This window comes from Hemiscyllium ocellatum, chromosome 14 (assembly GCF_020745735.1).
Source record: "Hemiscyllium ocellatum isolate sHemOce1 chromosome 14, sHemOce1.pat.X.cur, whole genome shotgun sequence".
Classification (NCBI taxonomy): domain Eukaryota; kingdom Metazoa; phylum Chordata; class Chondrichthyes; order Orectolobiformes; family Hemiscylliidae; genus Hemiscyllium; species Hemiscyllium ocellatum.
In genome coordinates this window covers 10,603,616-10,629,872 of record NC_083414.1, presented here as the reverse complement: position 1 = coordinate 10,629,872, position 26,257 = coordinate 10,603,616, and the positions used below count along the sequence as shown (strand labels likewise).

General features: G+C 42.2%; 1 protein-coding gene across 3 annotated transcripts in view; it reads left to right on the top strand.

Annotated features, from left to right (window-relative positions):
* prkar2aa (protein kinase, cAMP-dependent, regulatory, type II, alpha A) overlaps positions 1-26,257 on the top strand; it is a 324,960-nt gene that overhangs the window by 11,740 nt on the left and 286,963 nt on the right. For all 3 annotated transcript variants that reach the window (XR_009645425.1, XM_060835351.1, XM_060835350.1), the window contains exons 3-6: positions 10,849-10,976; positions 14,523-14,613; positions 22,648-22,765; positions 25,829-25,901. Coding sequence is in view for 2 of the 3 variants with exons in the window: in XM_060835351.1 (XP_060691334.1) it covers positions 10,849-10,976; positions 14,523-14,613; positions 22,648-22,765; positions 25,829-25,901 (410 nt within the window). In the remaining variant the exon portion in view is untranslated. The remainder of the gene's footprint in view (positions 1-10,848; positions 10,977-14,522; positions 14,614-22,647; positions 22,766-25,828; positions 25,902-26,257) is intronic.

The window sequence follows — 26,257 nt, the reverse complement described above, 5'->3', positions numbered from 1 at the left end:
TTGTTCATTGTATTGAGTACAAGAGTTGGGAGGTCATGTTGCAGCTGTACAGGACATTGGTTAGGCCACTGTTAGAATATTGCATGCAATTCTGGTCTCCTTCCTATCGGAAAGATGTTGTGAAACTTGAAAGGGTTCAGAAAAGATTTACAAAGATGTCGTCAGGGTTGGAGGATCTGAGCTATAGGGAGAGGCTGAACAGGCTGGGGCTGTTTTCCCTGGAGTGTCGGAGGCTGAAGGGTGACCTTATAGAGGTTTATAACATTATGAGGGGCGTGGATAGGATAAACAGACAAAGTCTTTTCCCTGAGGTTGAGGAATCCAGAACTAGAGGGCATATGTTTAGGGTGAGAAGGGACAAATATAAAAGAGACCTAAGGGGTACCGTTTTCACGCAGAGGGTGGTACGTGTATGGAATGAGCTGCTAGAAGAAGTGGTGGAGGCTGGTACAATTGCAACATTCAAAAGACAAATGGGTATTTGAATAGGAAGGGTTTGGAGGGATATGGGCCAGGTGCTGGCAGATGGGACTGGTTGGACCAAAGGATCTGTTTCCATGCTGTACAGCTCTATGACTCTTTTTGTTGAGCTTCATCGCTCAGAGTGGGATGCCAAGTAAACACAAGCTCTGGGTCAATCTTGTGTTGATCGCCAATCTGGATTTGATCTCCCGTTATTTCACAGAAGCTGCTTTAATAAGTGGATATGTCTGACTTATAATCCTCTGCTTAAATAAAAACAACTTCAATGCTGTAAGATTCAACGAGAAGTAAAAGGACATTGGAATCTGAAATTCAAATAGAAGAAATACATAGCAGGCTTGCCACTGACTGTTGGGAAAAGACAAATATTAACATTTCAGATATACCTTCTAGTTCTCAGGAAGGGATTATCGCACATGAACAGGATGCACATAAAAATATATAAGAATAAACTATGAAAGAATGGGTTGGAAGATAGGAGATCATTAATGATTAAAGTGCTAACAGTGTAAGACTAAAGGAGGAATGATGAGGATCAGAGAAGACTTGTATGAGACTTAGTGAGTGTTTGGATAGTTCCAGCAGATTTAAGTTGGAGAGCAGAAACATGAAAATCTGGCTGCACTGGTCAAATGTTTAGTGGAAGACCAAGGCAGGTCAGAATGGAATAGCTGCAATTTGTTAAGCTGCAGAGTATTGAAGTGAACACATGTCCGTGACCGAGTTAAGTTGCACTGGCTGCTAGCTGGTGTACAGGCCAGGCTGTGAAAAAAATGCACCATCCACAATTCCCATTATTCATCTTGTATGCACTTGGGCAGAGATGTGAGAAGTGGGCAGAAAAAAGGATACCCTCTCAACATTTAAGAAGTATTTGATGAGAACTTGAAATGCTATAGCATAAAAGGTGGGCCACAAGGGCTGTTGTGACGCTGTGGTAATATCCCTATCTCTGAGCCAGAGCTTAAGTCCCACTTGTCCCAGAGGTATGTAATAGCATATCTGAACAGGTTACTCATCTGTCCACTAAGTGCTGGAAAATGGGATTGGATAGGTCTTGATGAATGTGGACGAACTACCAAAGGGCTTCTTCACGAGCATATAGCTCATTGACTTTTGACAAGGGGCAATGTGTCTTTTTTGCAGATTTCCAGTCATAGAAGAGACGTACCAAGAGGAGGGTAAGGCAACTATAGTTGACATGGGAAGTCAGGCACAACATAAAAGACAAAAAGCATACAATATGGTGAAGTTAGCAAGAAGTCAGAGGATTGCAAGTCCTTTAAAGGCCAGCAGATGATGAAATACAAAAGTAAGCTAGCTAGTAATATAAAGATTGCAAGGAGTTTTTTTAAAGATATTTGAGAGAGGCAAGAGGTGACACTGACTACTGGAAAATGAGGCTGGAGAAGTAGTAATGGGGAATGAAGGAATAGCAAAGAAACTGAATAGGTACTTTGTATCAGTTTTCACAGTGGCAGACACCAGCAGCATAGCAGAATTTCAAGAGAGTCTATGGCTGATGTAAGTGTAGTGCCATCACTAAGGAGAAGGTACTGGGGAAGCTGAAAGGTCTGAAACAGATGGACTACACCCCAGAGTTCCGAAGGCGATAGCTGAGGAGATTGTATGGAGGCATTGGTGGTGATCTTTCAGGAATCACTGGAGTCAGAGAGGGTCCTGGAGGACTGGTAAATGGCTAATGTACCATTTCTGTTTAAGAAGGGAGGGAGACAGAAGACAGGAAACTATAGCTGGTCATTGCAAATATTTTTAGAGTTCATCACTAAGAATGAGATTGTAGAGTACTTGAAAGCATATGGTAAAATAGGGCTGAGTCAGCATGACTTGGTCAAGGGGAAGTCATTCCTGACAATTCTGTTGGAATTCTTTGAGATGCAATGAGCCAGTTAGACAAAGTAGAGCTAGTGGATGGATGTGATCTCTTTGGATTTCCAGAAGGCCTTTGCCAAGGTGCTGCACAGGAAGCTGTTATATAATACCAATGGTCAAGATTAGAGTGGTGCTGGAAAAGCACAGCAGGTTAGGCAGCATCCGAGGAGCAGGAAAATCAACGTTCCTGGCAAAAGCCCTTCCTCAGGAATTTCCTGCTTCTTTTCCAGGATGCCAACCAGTGACTCGTGGAGTACCATAAGGGTCTATGTTGGGACCATAACTAGTCATGTTATATGTTAATTAGCAGAAAGTGAGGACTGCAGATGCTGGAGATCAGAGCTGAAAAATGTGTTGCTGGAAAAGCGCAGCAGGTTAGGCAGCATCAAAGGAGCAGGAGAATCGACGTTTCGGGCTTAGGCCCTTCTTCAGGAATGTTATATGTTAATGATCTGAACAAAGGAACTGAGGGCATTGTTGCTAAGTTTGTAGATGGCAAAAGATAGTTGGAGCGGCAGGTGCTGTTGAGGGAGCAGGGAGACTGCAGAAGGACTTGGACAGGCTAGGAAAATGGGCAAAGGAATGGCAAATGGGATACAATGTCGGAAAGAGTAAGTTTGTTCACTTTGGTAGGAAGAACAGAAATGCAGACTAGTCACATTCATTTCAAGAGGGCTAGAATGCAAAAGTAGTAATGTACTGCTGAGATTATGTGAGGGTCTAATCAGACTGCAAATTGAGAGAGTAATTGTCGATCCTGTATCTAAGGAAGAATGTGCTGGCATTGGAGGGGGTCCAGAGGAGGCTAGCAGGAATGATCCTGGGATGAAGGGCTTGTCATACAATGATGGTTGAAGTCTCTAAGTCTGTACTCGATGGAATTTAGAAGGATGAGGTGGGGGGATCTGATAGAAAATTTGAGAATACTGAGAGGTACAGATGGAGTGGATGTGGAGAAGATGTTTCCACTATTAGGAGAGACAAGGACCCAACACATAGTCCCAGAGTGAAGGGACAACCTGTTAGACCTGAAATAAGGAGGAATTTCTTCAGCCATGGGGTAGTTAATCTGGGAACTCACTGTCATAGAATGGGGTTGAGAAGCATATTTGCAGTGATCGAATTGCAGAGCAGACTTGAATGGCTGGATGGCCTAATTCTGCTCCTGCGCCTTATGGCCTTCTTACCTCGTATGCTATATTTTGCCATGTGTTCTGGAAAAAGCATTTAAACACCATGTTTTTGTCCATCCTTGTGTCACTTCAAAGTGGACTTCCTCCCTTGGGACATGAGTGAATCATTTGGGTTGCTTTCCATCATTTATTATGCGATATTTGAACAAGAAATATTTTCTGCTCAATCATCTGGTTGACTATTGCGTGAGAAAATGGAGGTGAGCAGTAACTGCAGTCTTACTAATTTTGCTCATAGCCCAAAAGCAGTTTTCTGTACCCAGCTATGGTGATTGCTAATTAATACCATTTCTTAATGTGGCTTCTCTGGTACATTCTATGACAAGTCTCCCAATGCTGACCTTGAAAACAATGGGAGCACAAGTAAAAAGCATTTGAATGGGAAAATTCAAATCTGATTTCTACAATTTGACGATGTTCCTGATTTGAGCTTTACAGAGGTGGAGACACAACGCTAAAGCAGATAGTCGAAGTCAGAATTTGATGGAAAATGTCCTACCCAGTTGTACTTTCTGCCTGCTCTTCAATGTCAGAAGTCACAGGACACCAGGTTATAGTCCAACAAGTTTATTTGAAATCTCAAGTTTTTGGAGCGCTACTCCTTTGTCACCTAACGAAGTGACTGTCCCTAATGTTTGATCTTTCCTGACCTGAGTGTGCACTAGAGTGTAAATGCTCTGCAGTCATTCTCTCACACAAAATTATGCAAGTAAACAACTGGAAGGTAGGTAGGAGGTTGCCCAGAGGGAATAACACTTCTGTGCTAAATTCATGCAGTGCAAGCACAAATGAAGAAACAATAGTTTATTGAGGAGTGTGGTGAGGGTTGAAGACTTTGCACAAAATGAATGGTGAATGATGCAATGAGAAAATATCAAGGAAGTATTGAGGAAAGTAATAATGTTCTTGATGGTCGTAGGTGTATAAAAAATTCAGCAAGAGAAGGAAACCATTTGGCCGTCTAGATTTGGCAGCAAATGATGGCCAAATTTTACTCCAAGTTACCCAGCTATCTCACAGGTATATTGACAATGACCTTGTACTGCGAAAATGACAACATGAAGAACCTAATACCAAACCCAATATACCAAAACTGTTTAATCTGCAAGTGAATCTACTCCCTCAAAAGCAAACACTCATTAAATATATTAGCTAATATAGTTCATAAAGTTTGTAGTTTATATTGTGTTCTTCGTGTAGACCAATGTCTCAGAACTAACTTCAACTGAAAAAATCTGGGCATCAAGATGAGAGAAGGAACTGAAATAGATCAAATACCCAGGAAACAGACACTTTGGTCCTATTCATGTACTTATCCAAATGTCTTTTAAATGTTGTAACTGTACCAACATCTACCACTTCCTTTGGCAGCTATAGAGTCTCTTGACTCTATATGAACCATCCTCTGTGTGAAAACATTGCCCCTCAGGTCCCTTTTAAATCTTTCTCTTCTCACCTTAAAATCATGCCCCCTAGTTTTGAACTCTCCCATCCTAGGGAAAAGACCTTCGTGACTCACCTTATCTGTATCCCTCATTATTTTCTAAACCTCTTTAAGGTCATCCCTCCATTTCCCATGCTCCAGTGAAAAATGTCTCAGCCTCTCCTTATAACTCAAACTCTCTAGTCCTGGCAATATCCTGGTAAATCTTTTTTGAACCCCCTCCAATTTAATAGTGTCCTTTCTATTAGGAAAGGAAGGGAAATATGGCTGTCTGAAAACAGAATTGGCTGGCCCATAGAAGACAGAGGATGGTAGTAGATGGAAAGTATTCAGCCTGGAGTTCAGTGACTAGTGGTGTTCTGCAGGGACTTTTGCTGTTTGTGATTTTTATAAACGACTTGGATGAGGAAGTGGAAGGATGGGTTAGTAAGTTTGCCGATGACACAAAGGTTGGTGGAGTGGTGGATAGTATGGAAGACTGCTATAGGTTACGTTGGGACACTGACAGAATGCAGAACTAAGCTGATGAGTGGCAGATGGAGTTCAATCTGGAAAAGTGTAAAATGATTCATTTTGGAAGCAGAATACAGGGTTAAAGGCAGGGTTCTTGGCAATATGGAAGAACAGCGGGATCTTGAGGTCCATGCTCATACATCCTTCAAAGTTGCCACCCTAGTTGATAGGGTTGTCAACAAGGCGTAAGCTGTTTTGTCTTTTATCAGCAGTGAGTTTGAGTTGAACAGCTGCAAGGTTATGCTGCGGCTCTGTAGAGCCCTGGTTAGACCACACTTGGAATATTGTGTTCAGTTCTGGTTGCCTCATTATAGGAAGGATGTGGAAGCTTTAGAAAGGGTGCAAAGGGTATTTAGCTGGATGCTGCCTGGACTGGAGGGTATGTCTTATGAGGAAAGGTTGAGGGAGCTAAGGCTTTTCTCATTGGAGCGAAGAAAGATGAGAGGTGACTTGATGGAGGAGAACATGATGATGAGAGGCATTTAGGGTGTAGGTTTGCTTGCTGACTATAGGTTTGATATCCAGACGTTTCATTACCTGGCTAGGTAACATCATCAGTGGCAACCTCCAAGTGAAGTGAAGCTGTTGTCTCCTGCTTTCTATTTATATCTTTCTCCTGGATGGGGTTCCTGGGGTTTGTGGTGATGTCATTTCCAGTTCGTTTTCTGAGGGGTTGATAGATGGCATCTAGATCTATGTGCTTGTTTATGGCGTTCTGGTTGGAGTGCCAGGCCTCCAGGAATTCTCTGGCATGTCTTTGCTTAGCCTGTCCCAGGATAGATGTGTTGTCCCAGTCGAAATGGTGTTTTTTTTTCATCCGTCTGTAGGGCTATGAGGGAGAGAGGGTCGTGTCTTTTTGTGGCTAGCTGGTGTTCATGTATCCTGGTGGCTAACTTTCTTCCTGTTTGTCCTATGTAGTGTTTGTGGCAGTCCTTGCATGGAATTTTATAGATGACGTTGGTTTTGTCCATGGGTACTGGGTCTTTTAAGTTTGTTAGTTTTTGTTTGAGAGTGTCGGTGGGTTTGTGTGCTACTAGGATTCCGAGGGGTCTCGGAATTTCCATGCAAGGACTGCCACAAACACTACATAGGACAAACAGGAAGAAAGTTAGCTACCAGGATACATGAACACCAGCCAACCACAAAAAGGCATGACCCCCTCTCCCTCATAGCCCTACACATGGATGAAAAAAAACCACCATTTCGACTGGGACAACACATGTATCCTGGGACAGGCTAAGCAAAGACATGCCAGAGAATTCCTAGAGGCCTGGCACTCCAACCACAATGCCATAAACAAGCACATCGATTTAGATGCCATCTAACAACCCCTCAGAAAACGAACAGGAAATGACATCACCACAAACCCCAGGAACCCCATCCAGGAGAAAGATATAAATAGAAAGCAGGAGAAAGATCTAAATAGAAAGCAGGAGACAACAGCTTCGCTTCACTTGGAGGTCGCCACTGATGATGTTACCTAGCCAGGTAATGAAACGTCTGGATATCAAACCTACAGCTCAGCGAGCAAACCTACACCCTAAACCTCAACCTGAGCTTCGAACCTTCACAAACCTTGCGAAATGAGAGCATAGATAGAGTGGATAGTCAGAGAATTTTTCTCAGGGAAGAAGTGAGCACACAAGGGGGCATTAGTCGAAAGTAATTGGAGGTTTGGGGGAAAATGTCAGAGATCGGTTTTTATGCAGAGAATGATGGATGTGTGGACCGCACTACCAGTGGTGGTAATAGAGACAGATATATTAGGGACATGTAAGCGACTCTTGGATAGGTACATGGATGATAGTAAAATCAAGGGTTTGTGGGTTAGTTTGATCTTTGACTAGGATAGAAGGTTGGCACATCGTCAAGGGCCAGAGGGCCTGTTCTGCGCTGTACTGTTCCATGTTCTACACAGTAGTCCAAAAATGGTCTCATTTGTGACCTGTACGACCTCAGCATGATGTCCCAACTCCTATATTGAATGGTCTGAGCATTGAAGGCAAGCATGCTGAACTCGTTAACCATCTTGTCTGCCGTTGATGCAACTTTGAAAGAACTATGTACCTGAACCCCAGGTGTCTCTGTTCAACAAAACTATCCAGGGCTCTACCATTAACTGTATAAGTCCTGCTCTTGTTCACTTTATCACTCTACCTTGCACTTATCCAAATTAAGCTCCATCTCCTATTCCTCAGCTCGTTGGTCCAATTGGTCAAGATCTCTTTGTAATCTTAGATAACCTTCTTCACTGTTGACAATACCACATATTTTATCAATCGCAAGCTTACTTTCTATGCCTTCTAAATTCTCATCCAGATCGTTTTTATAAATGATGAACAAGTAGACCCAGTACTAGTCCCTGCGAAGCACCATTGGTCATAGGCCTCCAGTTCGTAAAACAACCCTCCACCACCATCCTCTGTCTTCTACAGTCAAGCCAATTTTGTATCCAGTTGGCAAGCTCTCCCTGAATCCCATGTGATCCAACTTTACTAATCAGTCAACCATGCAAAACTTTGTCAAAGGCTTTACTAAAGTCAATGTAGACAAAACCATACCCTCATTAATCTTTTTGGTTACTCACTGAAAAAACTCAATCAAGCTTGTGAGGCATAATTTCCCACACAAAATCATTGCTGACTATCCCTAATCAGTCCTTGCCTCTTCAAATGCATGTGAATCTTATCTCTCAGAGTCCCCTCCAAAAACTTACCTACCACTGATGTCAAACCAAGAGGTCTACAGTTCGCAGGCTTTTCCTTCCAGCCTTTTGTAAGTAAAGACACAACATTCGCCACCCTCCAGTCCTCCGGAACCTCACCTGTTGCTGTAGATGATACAGATATCTTTGCTAGGGGCCCCACAATTTCTGCCCTAATTTCCACAACATCCTGGGTTACACTTGATCAAGTCCACCTTTATGTTTTTTAAGACCTCCAATACCTCCTCTTTTGTAATGTGGACTGTTTTCGTGACATCAGTATTTATTTCTCCAAGGTCCTTCACTTCCATGTCTGTCTTCACAGTAAAATCTGATGTGAAATATTCGTTTAGTACTTCTCCCATCTCTTGTGGTTCAACACATAAGACAACCCCTTTTGATCTTTAAGGGGTCCTAATCTCCTCCTAGTTGCTCTTGTGTTCTTAATAAGCTTGTAGAATCTCTTAGCCTTGGCAGTTAAGGTTAAGGATAATGCAGTGTCATATCCCCTTCCGGCCCTCCTGATTTCCCTCTTAAGAATACCCCCACACCCCTTATATTCTTCAAGAGTTTCACTTGATCCCAGTTATCTATACCTAACAGACGCGTCCATTTTAATCTTGACCAGAGCCTCAATATTTTAACTCCTCCAATCTTCCCTATTCTTTCCAGCCTTATCCTCCATTCCAGCAGGAAAGTAATGCCTCTGAACACTCGTTATCTCACTTTTGATAGCCTCCCACTTGTCAGTCATCCCTTTACCTGAGAACAGTCTATTGCAATCAACTTCTGAAAGTTCTTAGCTCATATTGTCAAAATTTGCCTTACTCCAATTAAGAACTTTAACTTTTATACAAGGCCTATCCTTTTCCATGAAGGAGAAAGTGAGGACTGCAGATGCTGGAGATCAGAGCTGAAAATGTGTTGCTGGAAAAGCGCAGCAGGTCAGGCAGCATCCAAGGAACAGGAGATTCGACGTTATGCCCGAAACGTCGAATCTCCTGTTCCTTGGATGCTGCCTGACCTGCGCTTTTCCAACAACACATTTTCAGCCATTCTTTTCCATAACTATTTTAAAACTAATAGAATTATGATCACTGGTCACAAAGTACTCTCAGTAATACTGCAGTCACTTGCCTCGCCTTACATCCCAAGAGAAGCTCAAGTTTGTTCCTTCTCTAGTATGTTTACGTATTGCTACAGCAGTATGTCAGTGCAGTCTCTACTGTAAGGTGGCAACACAGCAGTCAATTTGCACATAGCAAACTCTCATAACAGTGATTAGATAATTGTTTTGCAATGGTTGACAATAAATATTGGCAAGAATCAGGGATAATTCCCCCATTTTTCCAGTGCTATGGGATATTTTGCAACCACTGAGGGAGCAGAGGCTCAGTTTAATGCTGCATTGAAAAGGTGGCACATCTAATAATGTAATACTTTTCCAGTACTGCATTGCATTGCCAACTTTGATTTTGGTTTTTGTTTAAGTCTGAGATGAGTTGATGCATTTATGTTTGATGCATTGCTGTTTGTATACCTGTGACAAATAACAGATCTTTGTGACACACTATGTCGGACATTTTAAAAAATTGCAAGAGTGTGTTTTAAAGTATAGAGGAGTGACATAGACAATAACATTTTGATGAACTTATTGATTTTGGTGAGGTATGGAGAAGAGCGCACAAACATGCCTATCTTGTTCTACTGAATTAGGAAAAATAGTGCCAACTTCAAATGTTTGCTGCACTGGAAGAGAATATTTCAAACTTTGAACACGAGGTTGGATAGTTGCAGTTATGTCACCTGATAATGGTACCATGGAAGCAAAATTGAAGGAACAGACCTGAGTATCAGCTTACATGGACGTGTTCTGGCTTAAGTGTGTTTTTTTTTCAACCTTGATTTTATATTTGTACAAATGTTAAATATTGGTAGTTGGTCAATATAGCGTCTGTCTGTGCAAGATGGCAAGGAATTGACTTCAAAAGCCCATTCTACAATGCATCCTTCTGGCCAGAAACTGGAACTGCATTATTATAGTAGCTGTTTAAATTCATGATTTCCATCATAAATGCTTACAACCTTGATATGGAAATACAACCAAAAATTAAATATTTTGTATATCATGCGAGAGATTAAAAACAGTGCAGATTCTTCTTTTGGAGAATTGTTGTGAAATTGTTTTTAATTACTTTGATGACTTCAGGAGGAGGCAAGGCCTAGTGATACTATCACTGGACTGTTAATCCAGAAACCCAAAGAACATTCTGGAGACCCGGGTTCAAAGCCTGCCGCCATAGATGGTGAAATTTGAATTCAATAAATAACTGGAATTAAGAGTCTAATGATGACCATAAATCCATTGTCGATTGTCAGAAAAACCCATCTGGTTCACTAATTTCCATTAAGGAAACTGCCACCCTTACCTGGTCTGGCCTACATGTGACTACAGCAATGTGGTTGACTCTTAACTCCCTCTGGGCAATTAGGGGTGGGCAATAAATGCTGCCTAGCCAGTGATGCTCTTATCCTGTGAATGAATAATAAAAAAAAATTTGAATTTAATTAAAATTATTATAGTATGTTACTTGAACCCTGCAATGTGCTCCTCCTAGGGTGTTCGAGGTTTATACAAAGGAATGGCTGCTCCAATTATTGGTGTTGCACCCATGTTTGCTGTGTGTTTCTTTGGCTTTGGCTTGGGTAAGAAACTACAGCAGAAGAATATTGAAGATGTCCTCACGTGAGTATTCTTAGAGATTTGAAGTTGAAGCTTGTTTTGTTTGATGTTGGTTGCTTTCAACAAAGTGTTATTATAAAAACAAGAAACAGAAACCATTTTCAATGGTCACCTTGGCTGGGAGACAGCTGCCCTGCAGGAATTTGGAAGGCAAGTCTAAAAACACAAGGAGAAAGTGAGGACTGCAGATGCTGGAGATCAGAGCTGAAAATGTGTTGCTGGAAAAGTGCAGCAGGTCAGGCAGCATCCAAGGAACAGGAGAATTGATGTTTCGGGCATGAGCCCTTCTTCAGGAAAACACAAGGCAGTGATCCATAAAGATCTGTTTGGCCCACAAAGTAATGATATCCTTGTTATGACAAATTTACAGAATTGAGGGAAATTGAACTCCAGAGAGGAAATGTGGAAAATGTTAACTGATTTGCTGGGTAACAGCATGCAGCAGTTGCTAAAACAGCTGATAAATTGTAAGTGGACATCCTATCAGGGCTTTATATTTACCAGAATTACTGATGGTAAGCATCTGAAATATTCGCCTTCTTCCTCAACTGAGGATTCCCTACAACCTTGGTTGACGAGACCCTCAGCTGTGTATGATTTCCCACATTTTGGCTGTCAACCCCTCTTTTCCCTCCCACAACAATGTCAGGGTCTCACTTGTCCTCATTTAGCATCCTACCAGCATCCACATCCAAAAGATCATTAGCTGCCATTTCTGTTATCTCCAGCTGGATGCCACCTCCAGACACACATTCCCCTCCCCTCCTTTATCAGACTTTTGCAGGAAACATTCTCTTTGGGACACCTTGGTCCACTCCCCCACTCCGATCATTTCCCACACCTCCACAACTCCTTCCCATTACAATTGCATAAGATGTAATACCTGCCTGTTTACTTCCTTTGTTATGGACTAGATCAGACCACTCAAAACATTCTTGAGCAGGCAACCCAGGCCATAACTTTGCAACTTGTTTTGGTAAGTATACAATGAAAATTACCCGGAGTAAGATAGCTAAGTTGCCTGATGAAGGGCTTTTGCCCGAAACGTCGAATTTCCTGTTCCTTGGATGCTGCCTGACCTGCTGCACTTTAACCAGCAACACATTTTCAGTTCTGATCTCCAGCATCTGCAGACCTCACTTTTTGCCAGGTTTTAAAACAGACAAAAAATTTATTCACAAAATTACACCATGAAACACAAAGAGCAGAATAAAGAACCCCTACAGAACTCGGTCTATCCAAACTAGAATTAATTACACTGTTCCGAATATACACAACAATCCCAATAAGCAAACGCTCTTGAAACAGTAAAAAAAAGGAACAAATTCTTACAGGTTGAAGTTGGAAGGGCAGAAGGAGAGAGACTCTCTGCAGCCACACAGCTGAACGCCCAACTAGTTCTGCACTGAACTGAACTGTTCAGCTAGAGAGCTGACCACTCCCCTTTCATTTTACAGGTCACTTCTAAAACATGACCACTTTGACCTGAAATCTTACCTAATCGACACTGGGAGCATTTACAACTCACCGAAAAAAAAACCATGGACTTAGCATCCTTGAGAAAAGGAACAACTTTTAGAAATAAGGAACCAGCTTTGTGATACCTTTCTCCTCCCTCTCCAAGACCCCAGATGCAACTTCCAGGTGAAGGAACAATTTACCAACAGTTTGCTCAATCTAGTCTATGGTTTTCACTGCTCGCAACATGGTCTCCTCTAAATTGGGGAGATGAAGCACAGACTGGGCGCACCACTTTGAGGACATCTACCTCTTAGTCTGCAAAAACGATCTTGAGCTTCCAGTTGCCTGCCACTTCACTTGCCACCATGTCCTCAGGACAATATCCCTGTCTCAGGCTTGCTGCAGTTCTCCACTTAAGTTCAATGCAAGCTGGAAGAACAGCACTTCATTTTCTGCTTGGGAGCCCTGTAGCATTCTGGACTCTATATCGAGTTCAGTAATTTTAAGGCTTGAACATCTTCTCCCATGTCCTTATCCCAACACCTACACATCAGGCCTTGTCATCACATGGGCTGCTGCCACTAACAGCCTATTGTCAGCCACTAATGGTCCCAATTCGCAGTATTCATTGTTCCAGACTGACCTTTACCCACTCCTTTGTCTGTCCAACTGTTTTACATCTCTCTCTGGGCTCCATCTCCACCTATCACTTCCTCCTCTTCTCCTCCTCCTCCTCCTCCTTGTCTCCACCTCCACCCACCCATTCTTGAGCATATACACCAACCTTTCCGCAGCTGCAAACAGTTCTGAAGAAGGGTGACTGGACTCCGACCATTAACTCTACTTTCTCTGCACGGATGCTGCCAGACCTGCTGAGTTTTTCTAGCAATTAGGGTCATAGAGATGTACAGTATGGAAACACACCCTTCGGTCCAACCTGTCCATGCCGAACAGATATCCCAACCCAATCTAGTCCCACCTGCCACCACCCAGCCCATATCACTCCAAACCCTTCCTATTCATATACCCATCCAAGTGCCTCTTAAATGTTGCAATTGTACCAGCTTCCACCACATCCTCTGGCAGCTCATTTCATACCCGTACCACCCTCGCGTGAAAAAGATGCCCCTTGGGTCTCTTACATCTTTCCCCTCTCACCCTAAACCTATGCCCTCTAGTTCTGGATACAAGCACCAGTTTACACATTTCCATTTGGACCCTCTCCTGTCCAGCAACTAGTTCTCTACTGGGAAACTATCCTTTTCTTTTTTTCTTCAAAATAGATCACCAATTAAACTAAATGACCAATGAATAAATTATAAAGCTGCCTACGAATGGCAGTGTCAAAGAACCCAGCTCATTTTTTGGGGAAAAGGCATCAAATCACTCAGATAACTAATTATTAACAACAAGTAAAAGAAGCATCCTCTTAAATGCAAGGTCCAAAGCTATCACGGAACTTTGGAACTGTTCTTAAATGCATTTCTAACACTGACACACCATATCCGAAGTGTCAATCATGCCATTAAGATGGAGTTAGTTAAAGAAAACATGAGTCTCTGATAGGTATGTTACATGGCTGTCCTCAGAAGAATCTCTATCTGAATTCATAGCTTCTTGACTTAATAATCCAAACATGTCTGTAGATATCTCAAGATCCTAAAGCTGATGGAACATGGGTAGTTTGTCATCTTTTAGCCAAAACACTGAAAATGAAACTTGAAGCAGCATATACAGTTCTTAGTTGGCAAAAGCCCAATGAGTGGTTCATCCAGTTAACCACTCTTCATGCTATGCCTAGACCTTTAATGTCATAGACTCTGGCTTTGGTACAAAATATATTTCTATCCTTGCACAGCGATAACATAGGTTTCATGGTCCTGATGCCAATTGTAACACTCCTGACACCGAAGCTGATACAAACCAACTGAACTCAGAAGAATCTTTCTTGCACAAATCTGTGTCACCTGATCAGTCAAAGTACAGCATGCCTTCTGCCTTATTTTTGCCTTTGGAAATCTCTGTGATGTTCCACCTTTAATGATTCAGAGTGAACGGTTGGTCTCCCATTTCTGTTTTATTGTACAGGTATCCGCAATTGTTTGCTGCGGGGATGCTATCTGGGGTTTTCACCACTGTGATCATGGCACCAGGGGAGAGGATCAAATGTCTTTTACAGGTAAGAATTGGTTACTAGTTAAAAAGTCATCAGAAGAGACCATTCGGACTATTGCGTCTGCACTGACAAAAGAAAAACTTGAAATAGTCCCAAGGCAAATGCCTAAAACATCTTATCCTGTAACTTGTTTTTGAAAAGAATAATTTTAAGTAACTTGCTCAAGTGGTTGGCTGAAATATGATCTTCCAACAAGAGGACTCTTTCCCCTTCCTTTGTTCTTCCATGAGTGGTGGGTGGGCAGGATGGCAGAGCCAAGGTGGGAAATGGCAGTTAAAAGTCAACCACATTGCTGCACTTCCGGGGTCATGAGCAGGCCAGACTTTAATTTCCTTTCCTAAAGGTTATTAGTTAACTGGGTGGGTTTTTCTAAGAATCAACAATGGATTCACAGTCATCGTTAGACTCTTAATTCCGGATATTTATTGAATTCAGATTCTGCCATGGTGGGATTTGAACCCAGATGCCCAGATTAACTAGGTCTCTGGATTAGCAATTCAGCGGTATTACCACTAGGTCATCACCTCCCCATCTGGAGGTAGGGAAGAAATAACAAAAGTTTTGTCTTCTTGAAATACAACATTAGAGCATAACAACAGCACCTTTCATTTATGTACTGCATTTAACAGTGTTATGAATCTCGAGTTTATGGTTCATATATTTTCGAGTACGGTCTAATTTGTTGCTTTAAGAATTAAAAGTTTCAACTGCAGAAAATTGGTTGACTGCAATGAAAGCAAACTGGGTGGTTATTACAGATACAAGCTGAGAAGAGAAGTGATGGAGTTGTGAAATGTTGGGTGGAGAAACTTCATCTAACTGAAACCAAAAGCAGAAAAGGGAAACATGGAAAAGAGACTATCATCTCAGCTTCTAAGGAAACAAACGCTTGAACTTGACATTTAATAACTTGACTGAGTGGGCAGACTGTAATTGGTGGAGGCTGTATAAAGGGACCCGAAGCCATTCAAGATCAATAATGATAGGTTGGGCCTGGTTTGCAACTCACTGACAGCCAAAGTAAATAGCAGTTAGTTAACTGTGCTGTAAGCACAGAAAAAGTTTAGCTTCATTCCCTGTACAGAATGTGGGTGAGGCTTAAACTCCGTATGAATATCTTGAGAGAACAAAATCCAGAAATTTTTGGAACATGAAACTAGTGAAAGAAATCTCTGGTCCTCACTGAGCATTGTGGCAAACAAAGAAATCATCAGATTAACTTGGAAGAATTGGTCAGTAATCAGACCAAGGAGCCTGAAGCATCTTTGTTCAAGATGTGTTAAAGTTTTCTTTTTTTCAAAACACAAAGTGCTACGGGTGGATAAAGTAAGTAGTTTGTAGAGGAATGTGCTATTGAATCATAGAGCGTGGAAACAGTCCCTTCGGTCCGACTCATCCATGTTGACTGGATATCCCAACCCAATCTAGTCCCACCTGCCAGCTCCCGGCCCATATCCCTCCAAACCCTTCTTATTCATATACCCATCCAAATGCCTCTTAAATGTTGCAATTGTACCAGCCTCCACCACTTCCTCTGGCAGCTCATTCCATACACGTACCGCCCTCTGTGTGAAAACGTTACCCCTCAGGTCTCTTTTATATCTTTCCCTTCTCACTCTAAACCTATGACCTCTAGTTCTGGATTCCCCCACCCCAGGGAAGAAACCTTGTCTATTTATCCTATCCATGCCCCTCATGATTTTATAAAACTATATAAGGTCACCCCTCAACCTCCAATGCTCCAGGGAAAACAGCCCGAGCCTATTTAACTTCTCCCTCTAGCTCAAACCCTCCAATCCTTGAAACATCCTTGTGAATCTTTCCTGAACCCTTTCAAGTTCCACAATGTCTTTCCAATAGGAAGGAGACCAGAATTGCACGCAATATTCCAGAAGTGGCCTAACCAATGTTCTGTATAGCTGCAACATGACCTCCCAACTCCTGTACTCAATACTCTGACCAATAAAGGAAAGCATATCAAACACCTTCTTCACTATCCTATCTACCTGCTACTCCACTTTCAAGGAGCTATGAACCTGCACTCCAAGGTCTCTTTGTTCAGCAACACTCCTTAGGACCTTACCATTAAGTGTACAAGTCCCACTAAGATTTGCTTTCCCAAAATGCAGCACCTCGCATTTATCTAAATATAACTCCATCAGCCACTTTTCAGCCACTTGGCCCATCTGGTCAAGGCTGAAAATGTGTTGCTGGTTAAAGCGCAGCAGGTCAGGCAGCATCCAAGGAACAGGAAATTCGACGTTTCGGGCTAAAGCCCTTCCTCAGGAATGAGGAAAATGTGTCCAGCAGGCTAAGATAAAAGGTAGGGAGGAGGGACTTGGGGGAGGGGCGATGGAGATGTGGAAGGAGGTCAAGGTGAGGGTGATAGGCCGGAGTGGGGTGGGGGCGGAGAGGTCAGGAAGAAGATTGCAGGTTAGGAGGGCGGTGCTGAGTTCGAGGGAATTGACTGAGACAAGGTGGGGGGAGGGGAAATGAGGAAACTGGAGAAATCTGAGTTCATCCCTTGTGGTTGGAGGGTTCCCAGGCGGAAGATGAGGCGCTCTTCCTCCAACCGTCGTGTTGTTATGTTCTGGCGATGGAGGAGTCCAAGGATTTGCATGTCCTTGATGGAGTGGGAGGGAGAGTTAGTGTTGAACCACGGGGTGGTTGGGTTGGTTGGTCCGGGCGTCCCAGAGGTGTTCCCTGAAGCGTTCCGCAAGTAGGCGGCCCGTCTCCCCAATATAGAGGAGGCCACAAAATCAGCCACGTTCTCAAACAGACTCACTTTTTACCATCTGGTCAAGACCTGTTGTAATCTGAGGTAACCCTCTTCACTGTCCACTACACCTCCAATTTTGGTATCATGTGCAAACGGAAAGACGATATTAAAAGTTTTACTTCAAAAGGGTACATAACTTCAAAATATCATAGCCTAACAGTAAACCTAAGGGCCTGGCATGTATAGGCATAAGTTACAGTGTTAATATAATCACCTTTGTTTTTAATTTGTTTTACATGCAAACATTTGTTCTGTTGTAAAAACAAATCTTGTAGCTTAGTTCCATGAACTGTGACCAGATGTTTGAGCTTCTGTTTCAGTGTTAACAGTCCCTTACCAGGTTGTAACAACATTGAAACATCCCAAGTCACTTAACAAGAGTTTCATATAATAAAAGCAGCCAGTTCACAAACGCGGATACTGGAACAGGTGATGATAAGTTTCATAAAACAACTCAGTTTCAAGAAGCATGTTAAAAGAGGAGTGAGGAGAGAGGTTAGAGACTGATTTTGACAGCTTAGGGGAACTGAAAGCATGGCTCTCTATGGTGGAGTAAATGAAATTGGAGATGCACAAGCGGTTTGATTAGAGGACAGAGACTGCAAGTCTTGTACAGAGATGAGGGGGGGCACAATTATGGTGGAATTTCCAAACAAGGATGCAGGTTCTAAAATTAAGACATTGTTAACTTGGAGCCATTGAATGACAGTGAGCACCGATTGGTTGATGAACAAGATTTGGAGTAAGTTGAGTTTTGGAAAATAAAATTTTACATCATCTCCAAGTTTGCCAGGTGTAAGAGGAGAGGCTGGTCAAGAGGGTGTTGGAAGAGTCAAGTCTAAAGCTAACAAAGTCTTGTGTGAAGTTTCAGCAGTAGGTGAGCTGAAGCAGGTTCAGAACTGAACAATGCTATAGACTTGTAAATAGGCATTCTTGGTGATGCTTGGAAAGTCATTTTGTGGTCAAATAACAGCAAACAGTCATCATCAGTTTGGGAAGGATACCTGGTCAGAGAAGGGGGAGTTTGCTGTGAAAACCAGAAGTAATTTGTATTGGTCATTGAGGACTCCATATAAGAGATTCTGTGGGAATGACAGAGACTCATGGTTGATGTGTTGGTTCCCAGGTGCCAGGGTTCGTGATGTCTCAGATCGTGTTTTCGGGATCCTTGAGGGGGAGGGGGAGCAGCCCCAAGTTGTGATCCACATAGGTAGGAAAAGGGATGGGGATTTAAGGCAGAAATTCAGGGAGCTAGGGTGGAAGCTTAGTGCTAGAACAAACAGAGCTTCTATCTCTGGTTTGTTAACCTGTGCCACATGCTAGCGAGGCAAGGAATAGGGGGAGAGAGAGAGAGAGGAGTTGAACACGTGGATGCAGGGATGGTGCAGGAGGGAGGGTTTTGGTACTTGGATAATTTGGGATAGGTGGGACCTCTATAAACAGGATGGTCTTTACCTGAACCAGAGGGGTACCAATTTCCAAGTTGGAGCAGGTGGAGTTTGCTAATTCAGCAGGGGTTGGGAACCTAAATTGTAGTTCCAGTGTCCAGGAGGTTCAAAGTAGTGAGGCTTCAAGATTGCAAGAGTTCACCGGCAAGCAGGAAGGTAGTTTGAAGTGTGAATACTTCAATGCCAGGAGCATTCGGCATAAGGTGGGTGAATTTGCCGCATGGGTTGGTACTTGGGACTTAGATCATCATAGTATCCCTACAGTGTGGAAACAGGTCCTTATGCTTAGCAAGTCCACATCGCCCCTCTGAAGAGTAACCCATCCGGACCCAATCCCCTATAACTCTACATTTACCCCTGACTAATGCACCTAGCCTACACATCCCTGAATACTATGTGCAACTTAGCATGGCCATTTCACCTAATCTATACATCTTTGGATTGTGGGAGGAAACAGGAGCATCCAGAGGAAACCCACACAGACACTGAGAGAATGTGCAAACTCCACACAGTCGCCTGAGGCTGAAATTGAATCCGGGTCCCTGGCGCTGTGATGCAGCAGTGCTACCACTGAGCTACCGTGCTGCCCCTGTTGTGGCCCTTTCGGAGACATGGATGAAGCAGGGACAGAAATGGTTGTTGCAGGTTCCTGGATTTAATCATTTCAGTAATAATAGAGAAGATGGTAAAAGAAAGTGAGGTGTAGCATGTTAATCAAGGACGGTATTACAGTTGCAGAAAGGACGTTTGACATGTCGTCAACTGAGGTAGTATGGGTTGCGATTAGAAACAGGAAAGGAGAGGTCCCCCTGTTGAGAGTTTTCTATAGGCCTCAGAATAATTCCAGAGATGTAGAGGAAAGGATAGCAAAGATGATTCTGGATAGGAGCGAGAGTAACAGGGTACTTGTTAAGAGGGCCTTCAACTTTCTGAATATTGACTGGAAATACTATAGTTCGAGTATTTAAGGTGGGTCAGTTTTTGTCCAATGCGTGCAGGATGGCTTCCTGACACAGTATGTACACAAGCCATCAAGGGACGAGGCCACATTGGATTTGGTACTGGGTAATGAACCGAACCAGATGTTAGATTTGGAGGTAGGTGAGCACTTTGGTGATAGTGACTACAGTTCGATTGTGTTTACTTTAGCGGTGAAAAGAGACAGGTATATAACGCAGGCAAGAGTTATTATTGGGAGAAAGGCAATTATGATGCGATTAGGCAAGATTTAGGATGTATAGGATGAGTAAAGAAACTGCAGGGGATGGGCACAATTAAAATGTGGAGCTTTTTCAAGGAACAGCTACTGCATGACCTTAATAAATATGTCCCTATCAGGCAGGAAGGGAGTAGTTGAGCGAGGGAGCCGTGGTCTACTAACGAAGTTGAATCTCTTGTCAAGAGGAAGAAGGCTTATGTTAGGATGAGATGTGGAGATTCTGTTAAGGTGCTTAAGAGTTATAGGTTAGCCAGGAAAGACCTTAAGAGAGAGCTATGAGGAGCCAGGGTGTGACATGAGAAGTTGTTGGCAGATAGGATCAAGGAAAACCCTAAAGCTTTCTATCTGTGTAATCAGACATAATTAGGGCCAATCAAGCACTGTAGTAGGAAGTTGGACATTGAGTTTGTGGAGATGGGAAGCGCTAAATGAATATTTTTCTTCAGTATTCACACTGAAAAAAGACAATGTTGTCGAGGAGCATACAGAGATACAGGCTACAAGACTAGGTGGGACTGAAGTTCACAAGGAGGAGGTGTTAGCAATTCTGGAATGTGTGAAACACCTAAGTCCCCTGGGGCAGATGGGATTTATCCTAGGATTTTCTGGGAAGCCAGAGGGATGATTGCAGAGTGCTTAGCTTTGATCTTTATGTCATCAGTGTCCACAGGAATAATGCCTGAAGACTGGAGGATAGCAAATGTTGTTCTCTTGTTTAAGAAGGGGAGAAGAGACACGCCTGGTAATTATAGAACAGTAAGCCTCACTTTGGTTGTGGGTAAAGTGTTGGAAAAGGTTATAAGAGAGAGGATTTATAATCATCTAGAGAAGAGTAAGCTGATTCGGGATAGTGAACACGATTTTGTGAAGGGTAGGTCGTGCCTCACAAAACCTTGTTGAGCTCTTTTGAGAAGATGCCCAAACAGGTGGATAAGGGTAAAACAGTTGATGTAGTGCATATAGATTTTGATAAGGTTGCCCATGGGAGGTTATTGCACGAAATACAGAGGCATGGTATTGAAGGTGATTTTGTGGTTTGGATCAGAAAATGGCTCACTGAAAGAAGACAGAGGGTGGTGGTTGATGGGAAATGTTCATCCTGGAGTCCAGTTACTAGTGGTGTACCACAAAGATCTGTTTTGGGGCCACTGCTGTTTGTCATTTTTATAAATTACCGAGATGAAGGCTTAGAAGGATGGATTAGTAAATTTGCTGATTATACCAAGGTCAGTGTAGTTGGGGATAGTGCTGAAGGATGTTGCAGTTTACAGAGGGACAAAAATAAGCTGCAGGGCTGGGCCGAGAGGTGGCAAACGGAGTTTTGTGTGGAAAAGTGAGAGGTGATTCACTTTAGAAGGAGTAACAGGAATAAAGAGTACTGGGCTAACGGTAAGATTCTTGGTAGTGTAGATGAACAGAGATATCTGTGTCCATGCACATAGATCCATGAAAGTTGCCACCCAGATTAATATGGTTGTTAAGAAGGCGTATGGTGTGTTAGCTTTTCTTGGTAGAGGGATTGAGTTTCGGAGCCTTAAGGTCATGCTGCAACTGTATAAACTTCTTGTGCAGCTGCACTTGGAGTATTGCGTACAGTTCTGGTCACCGCATTATAAGAAGGATGTGGAAGCTTTAAAAGCAGAGGAGATTTATTAGATGTTGCTTGGTAAGGAGGGAAGGTCATGTGAGGAAAGACTGAGGGACTTGAGGCTGTTTTCATAAGAGAGAAGTTTGAGACGTGACTTAATTGAGACAAATAAAATAGAGGGTTAGGTGGGGTGGAGAGTCAGAGTCTATTTCCTCTGAGGGTGATGGCTAGCATGAGGGGATATTGCTATAAATTGAGGGGTGATAGATTCAGGACAGATGTCAGAGGTAGTTTCTGTACTCCGTAGTAGTAGGAGTGTGGAACGCACTGTCAGCAACAGTAGTAAACTCGCCAACTTTAAATGCATTTAAATGATCATTGGATAGACATATGGATGAAAATGGAATAGTGTAGGATAGATAGACTTCAGGTTGATTCCACAGGTTGACACAACACTGAGGGCCAAAGGGCCTGGACTGCGCTGGAATATTCAATGTTCTAATAGCCACAGCCTTCCAAATTTTAGAAAGTTTCTAAGTCTGTTATGTGAGGTTGGGATATTTGCTGGACTTTAGAGTGGGAGGGAAGAAGCAGCAAGATAGCCAAGTACAATCTTGTTCTCACCCCACCTGAATGAATATAAACTGCACATCTGGGAAGAGGAGTCAGCATTCTGATTTGCTGTTTTGAGCTGAATGACATTGAGGCCAATTGTCAATCCTTTGGCAGTTAGAAAGAGACCAGCAGTCAAGTGTGGAGCAATCTGATCAGTATAGTTAATGTCCAGCATCTCAAGTCATGTAGGGAGCCTGAGAAACATTATGAACCAAGTACCCAAATAATTGGTCAATTAATCTCCACCTCTTATTTTTACAAGAACTCAACATGGAGAGTTAATACCTTGAGGTCCTTCTGTCCCGCTGTCTATTTTTCTTGGGGTTAAATGTTTCGCTTTTTTTAACTAGCTTGCCTATATAACTGGTTGTCCAATTTTTATTTTCAGATTCAGGCAGCTACTGGAGAAAAGAAGTATGCTGGTCCTTTGGATTGTGCGAAACAGATCTACAAAGCATCTGGCATTCGGGGCATCTACAAGGGGACTGTTCTCACCCTCATGAGAGGTATACAAACTGAACATTGATTCTATTTCTGTATAAATGAGCTATAGGAGAGGCTGAACAGGCTGGAGCTGTTTTCTCTGGAACGTCGGAGGCTGAGGGGCGACCTTATAGAGGTTTACAAAATTATGAGGGGCATGGATAGGATAAATCGGCAAAGTCTTTTCCCTGGGGTGGGGGAGTCTAGAACTAGAGGGCATAGGTTTAGAGTGAGAGGGGAAAGATATAAAAGAGACCTAAGGGGCAACTTTTGTACGCAGTGGGTGGTACATGTATGGAATGAGCTGCCAGAGGATGTGGTGCAGGCTGGTACAATTGCAACATTTAAAAGGCATCTGGATGGGTATATGAATAGGAAGGGTTTGGAGGGATATGGGCTGGGTGCTGGCAGGTGGGACTAGATTGGGTTGGGATATCTGGTCGCCGTGGACAGGTTGGACCGAAGAATCTGTTTCCGTACTGTACGTCTCTATGACTCTATGATGAAGGTTTTCCTATTTCTTCCTTGGTCTTTTGAAGTGTAACAAAACTGTTTGGAAGGAGTTTTGAGTATGTTGGTGTAGGAAGTCATCTAGGTTGCCCCCTCAGGTTATTTGGTTCCTTCACCGCCTGATGCAGTCCTGCTGTGGCACCTATGCTCTTCATGACTGAACCAACTTCATTGGTTTTGTTCAAATGGGGAGTGACTGCAGACAGCTACAGAACAGTGGGATTTGGGAATCCTTGGGTATGGATCACAAAATGCTGGTATCCAAGCTCAGCAGAAAGGAAGGCAAATGGAATGTTGGCCTTTATTTCAAGAGAGTGGAGTATAAAAGTAGGGTGGGTTTGCTAAAACTATACAAGGTCAGACCTCAGCCAGAATACTGTGAACAGTTTTGAACTTCCCTAAGGAAAGATATCCTGGTATTGGACTAAGTCCAGAGAATGTTTACTAGGGAATGAGGGACCGTCTTATGCAGAGAGGTTGAGTCAATTGGGCCTGTACTTTTGGGAATATAGAAGAATGAAAGCTGAATTATTGAAACATTTAGATTTTTAGAGAATATGACAGGGTAGATATGGAAAGATTACTTTCCTTTGTTAAAGAGTCTGGGATGAGCAAGCATAATCTCAAAATAAAGGTCACCTATTTAAAACAGAGATGAGGAGGAATTTTCTCTCTGAAAAAGTAGTTTATCTGTGGAATTCTTAACCACAGAGGTCTGTTGAGTAATTCAATACATTTAAGGCTGAGATAACAAATTTTAATCAATAAGGGAATCATGGGTTATGGAGAAAGGCAGAGGTTGAGCTCAGGATTATCAGGTCTAATCTCATGAAATGTTAGAATGAACTCCGTGGCTTGAATGACCTCCTTCTGTCCTAAATCTTCTGGTCGACCTGTACTGAGGCACTCATGGAAGCTGATATCCCCGAGCCAGAGTGCATCTGTGCCCACCCTTCCTTCAGTGATTTTGCTGTTGGTAATCTGCAAATGCTTGTAGTGCAAGACAATTCAAGGTTCAAAAATGATAGAGACAAGGTGGGATGAATCAAGTTATAACTTGATGAAGGATGGTATGGTATATGACATGACTAGTTTTGTGTCTCTGTGGATGACAAAGAAATGTAAAATATTTATTTAATGATCTCTAAAGTTGGCTTGTTTCTTCTGCTTTAGTTTATTACAGAAGTCAGTGATTATTCAACAGCACCAAGAGGCTGCAGGACAAACTATCCTTATTGATTCAGGAAGCCATTAACTACCATTTTGTTCATGATTGTGAAGAGTTTAATGAGATTTTATGTCTGGCTAAGAATGAGTTTAACACTCGCAGCTCCTGGTTGAGCTAGAAGATCTTGAAATTTTCATCTGTTCATTTTTCCTGTTGGCTACTTAAATAATTATTATTTAAGCTGGTCACTTGATTGTTATCTTGGAGGTGTGTTCTAAGAAGTGCAGATTTTATTGCCTTTGTAATCTCACTGAGTGGTAGTTGTATGATGTGGTTGCTGTATCCTTTGGTTTCCTGCCTCATCTGAAAGTCTAAAGAGTATCCGAAGCAGAGTTTGAGAGATGTGCTCCCAATCTAGCAGTTCTTCTGAGGCCAAGTAAATGTGACCCGGAGAACAAATGAAAGCTTGCATTTAAGTTGCATCATGGATGCTATAATGTCTATTCTTAAAGATTTAGGGGAAAATTGCACCACAGTGTAGCTAAAGGTTTGATCTGCTTTAGTGAAAACATGAAAAGCTGGAATAACTCAATAAATGGGGTAGCATGTACGAAGAGAAACAATGAATGTTTCAGTTCAATGACTTTTCATCAGGATGGCCGACAAATAGAATATCAACATTTTAAGCCAGTGGAAAGGGACATGAAGAACAAAGGAACAGATTGACTGGTTCTCTCCTCAAATGCAACTTGACCAGTTTTCTCGCTTTACCTTTGTATCTATTTTTGTGTCCACTGTAATTTTTTTCAATGAACTTGTTCCGTAATTTATAGTTTTAACCATCGCTTAAAGTCCAAGAGATGAACAGAAACTTAGTGCTGTGTCAGTGATGGTGCTCTTTCTTCCTCTGGGGAGCAGTACTCTGACGGATGAACTTGAGTTTGAAAGGAGCAGCACCCTGCTTTTCAAAGTAGTCCTTGGCTTGGAGCATTTCAGTTAATCTGTATAAATCCAGGAAGAGTGCCAAAGAGTTTTACAATTTGAAAGACTCAAGAATAAATCATTTTAGAGTGGTCTGAGTCCTTCACCTTCTCTCTCTGCTTTTCATTATCTTATCTTTTTCTCTTTATCAATATGACTAAGGTCATTGCTGTCTGAGCCTGAGCCTTCTGCTAATCTTTATTTCAACACTCTAAAAAGATAAGAAGGAAAAACTTGGTGTGCAGCTGGAATGTTTAGCTCTTAGCAAAGCATAAAGGAAGACTTTTGGAAGGAATGATTACATTATCAATTCAGATGTTGATGTACAAGATGGAAATTGCTAGATAAAAACATGAAGGATTGTTGAAATGTGGTGAATCTTTGTCTTCCTGTTTGAGCTGTATAATTTTTTTTCCTGTTTAATTAGATGTCCCTGCCAGTGGAATGTACTTCATGACCTATGAATGGCTGAAACATACACTTACTCCAGAGGGACAGAGGTCAGTATTTCCATAATATTGTGTCCATTGAAAGCCAGATTGAATTGTGTGTAACAGTCCTACCTTGAGGAAAGCAATTTGGAATATTCTCACTTTCCGTCCATCCTTGTGTGGAGACAGATGTGTAAAATTCATGTTCTTAATGTTCCTGAAGAACAGACAAAGAAGAGGCATGTTTTTTTTTATAGATATTTTTATTGGGAATTTAACATTTTGACAAATTTACAAAAATAAGCAGAATTTTCAAGCACAAACATTAATATAAAAATAGATCTTAAATATATAATCATCAAAATTCAACTAATCCACAATCATCCAGAGTGTATAGTTGAGTCGCTTACATCCTTCAAATAAGA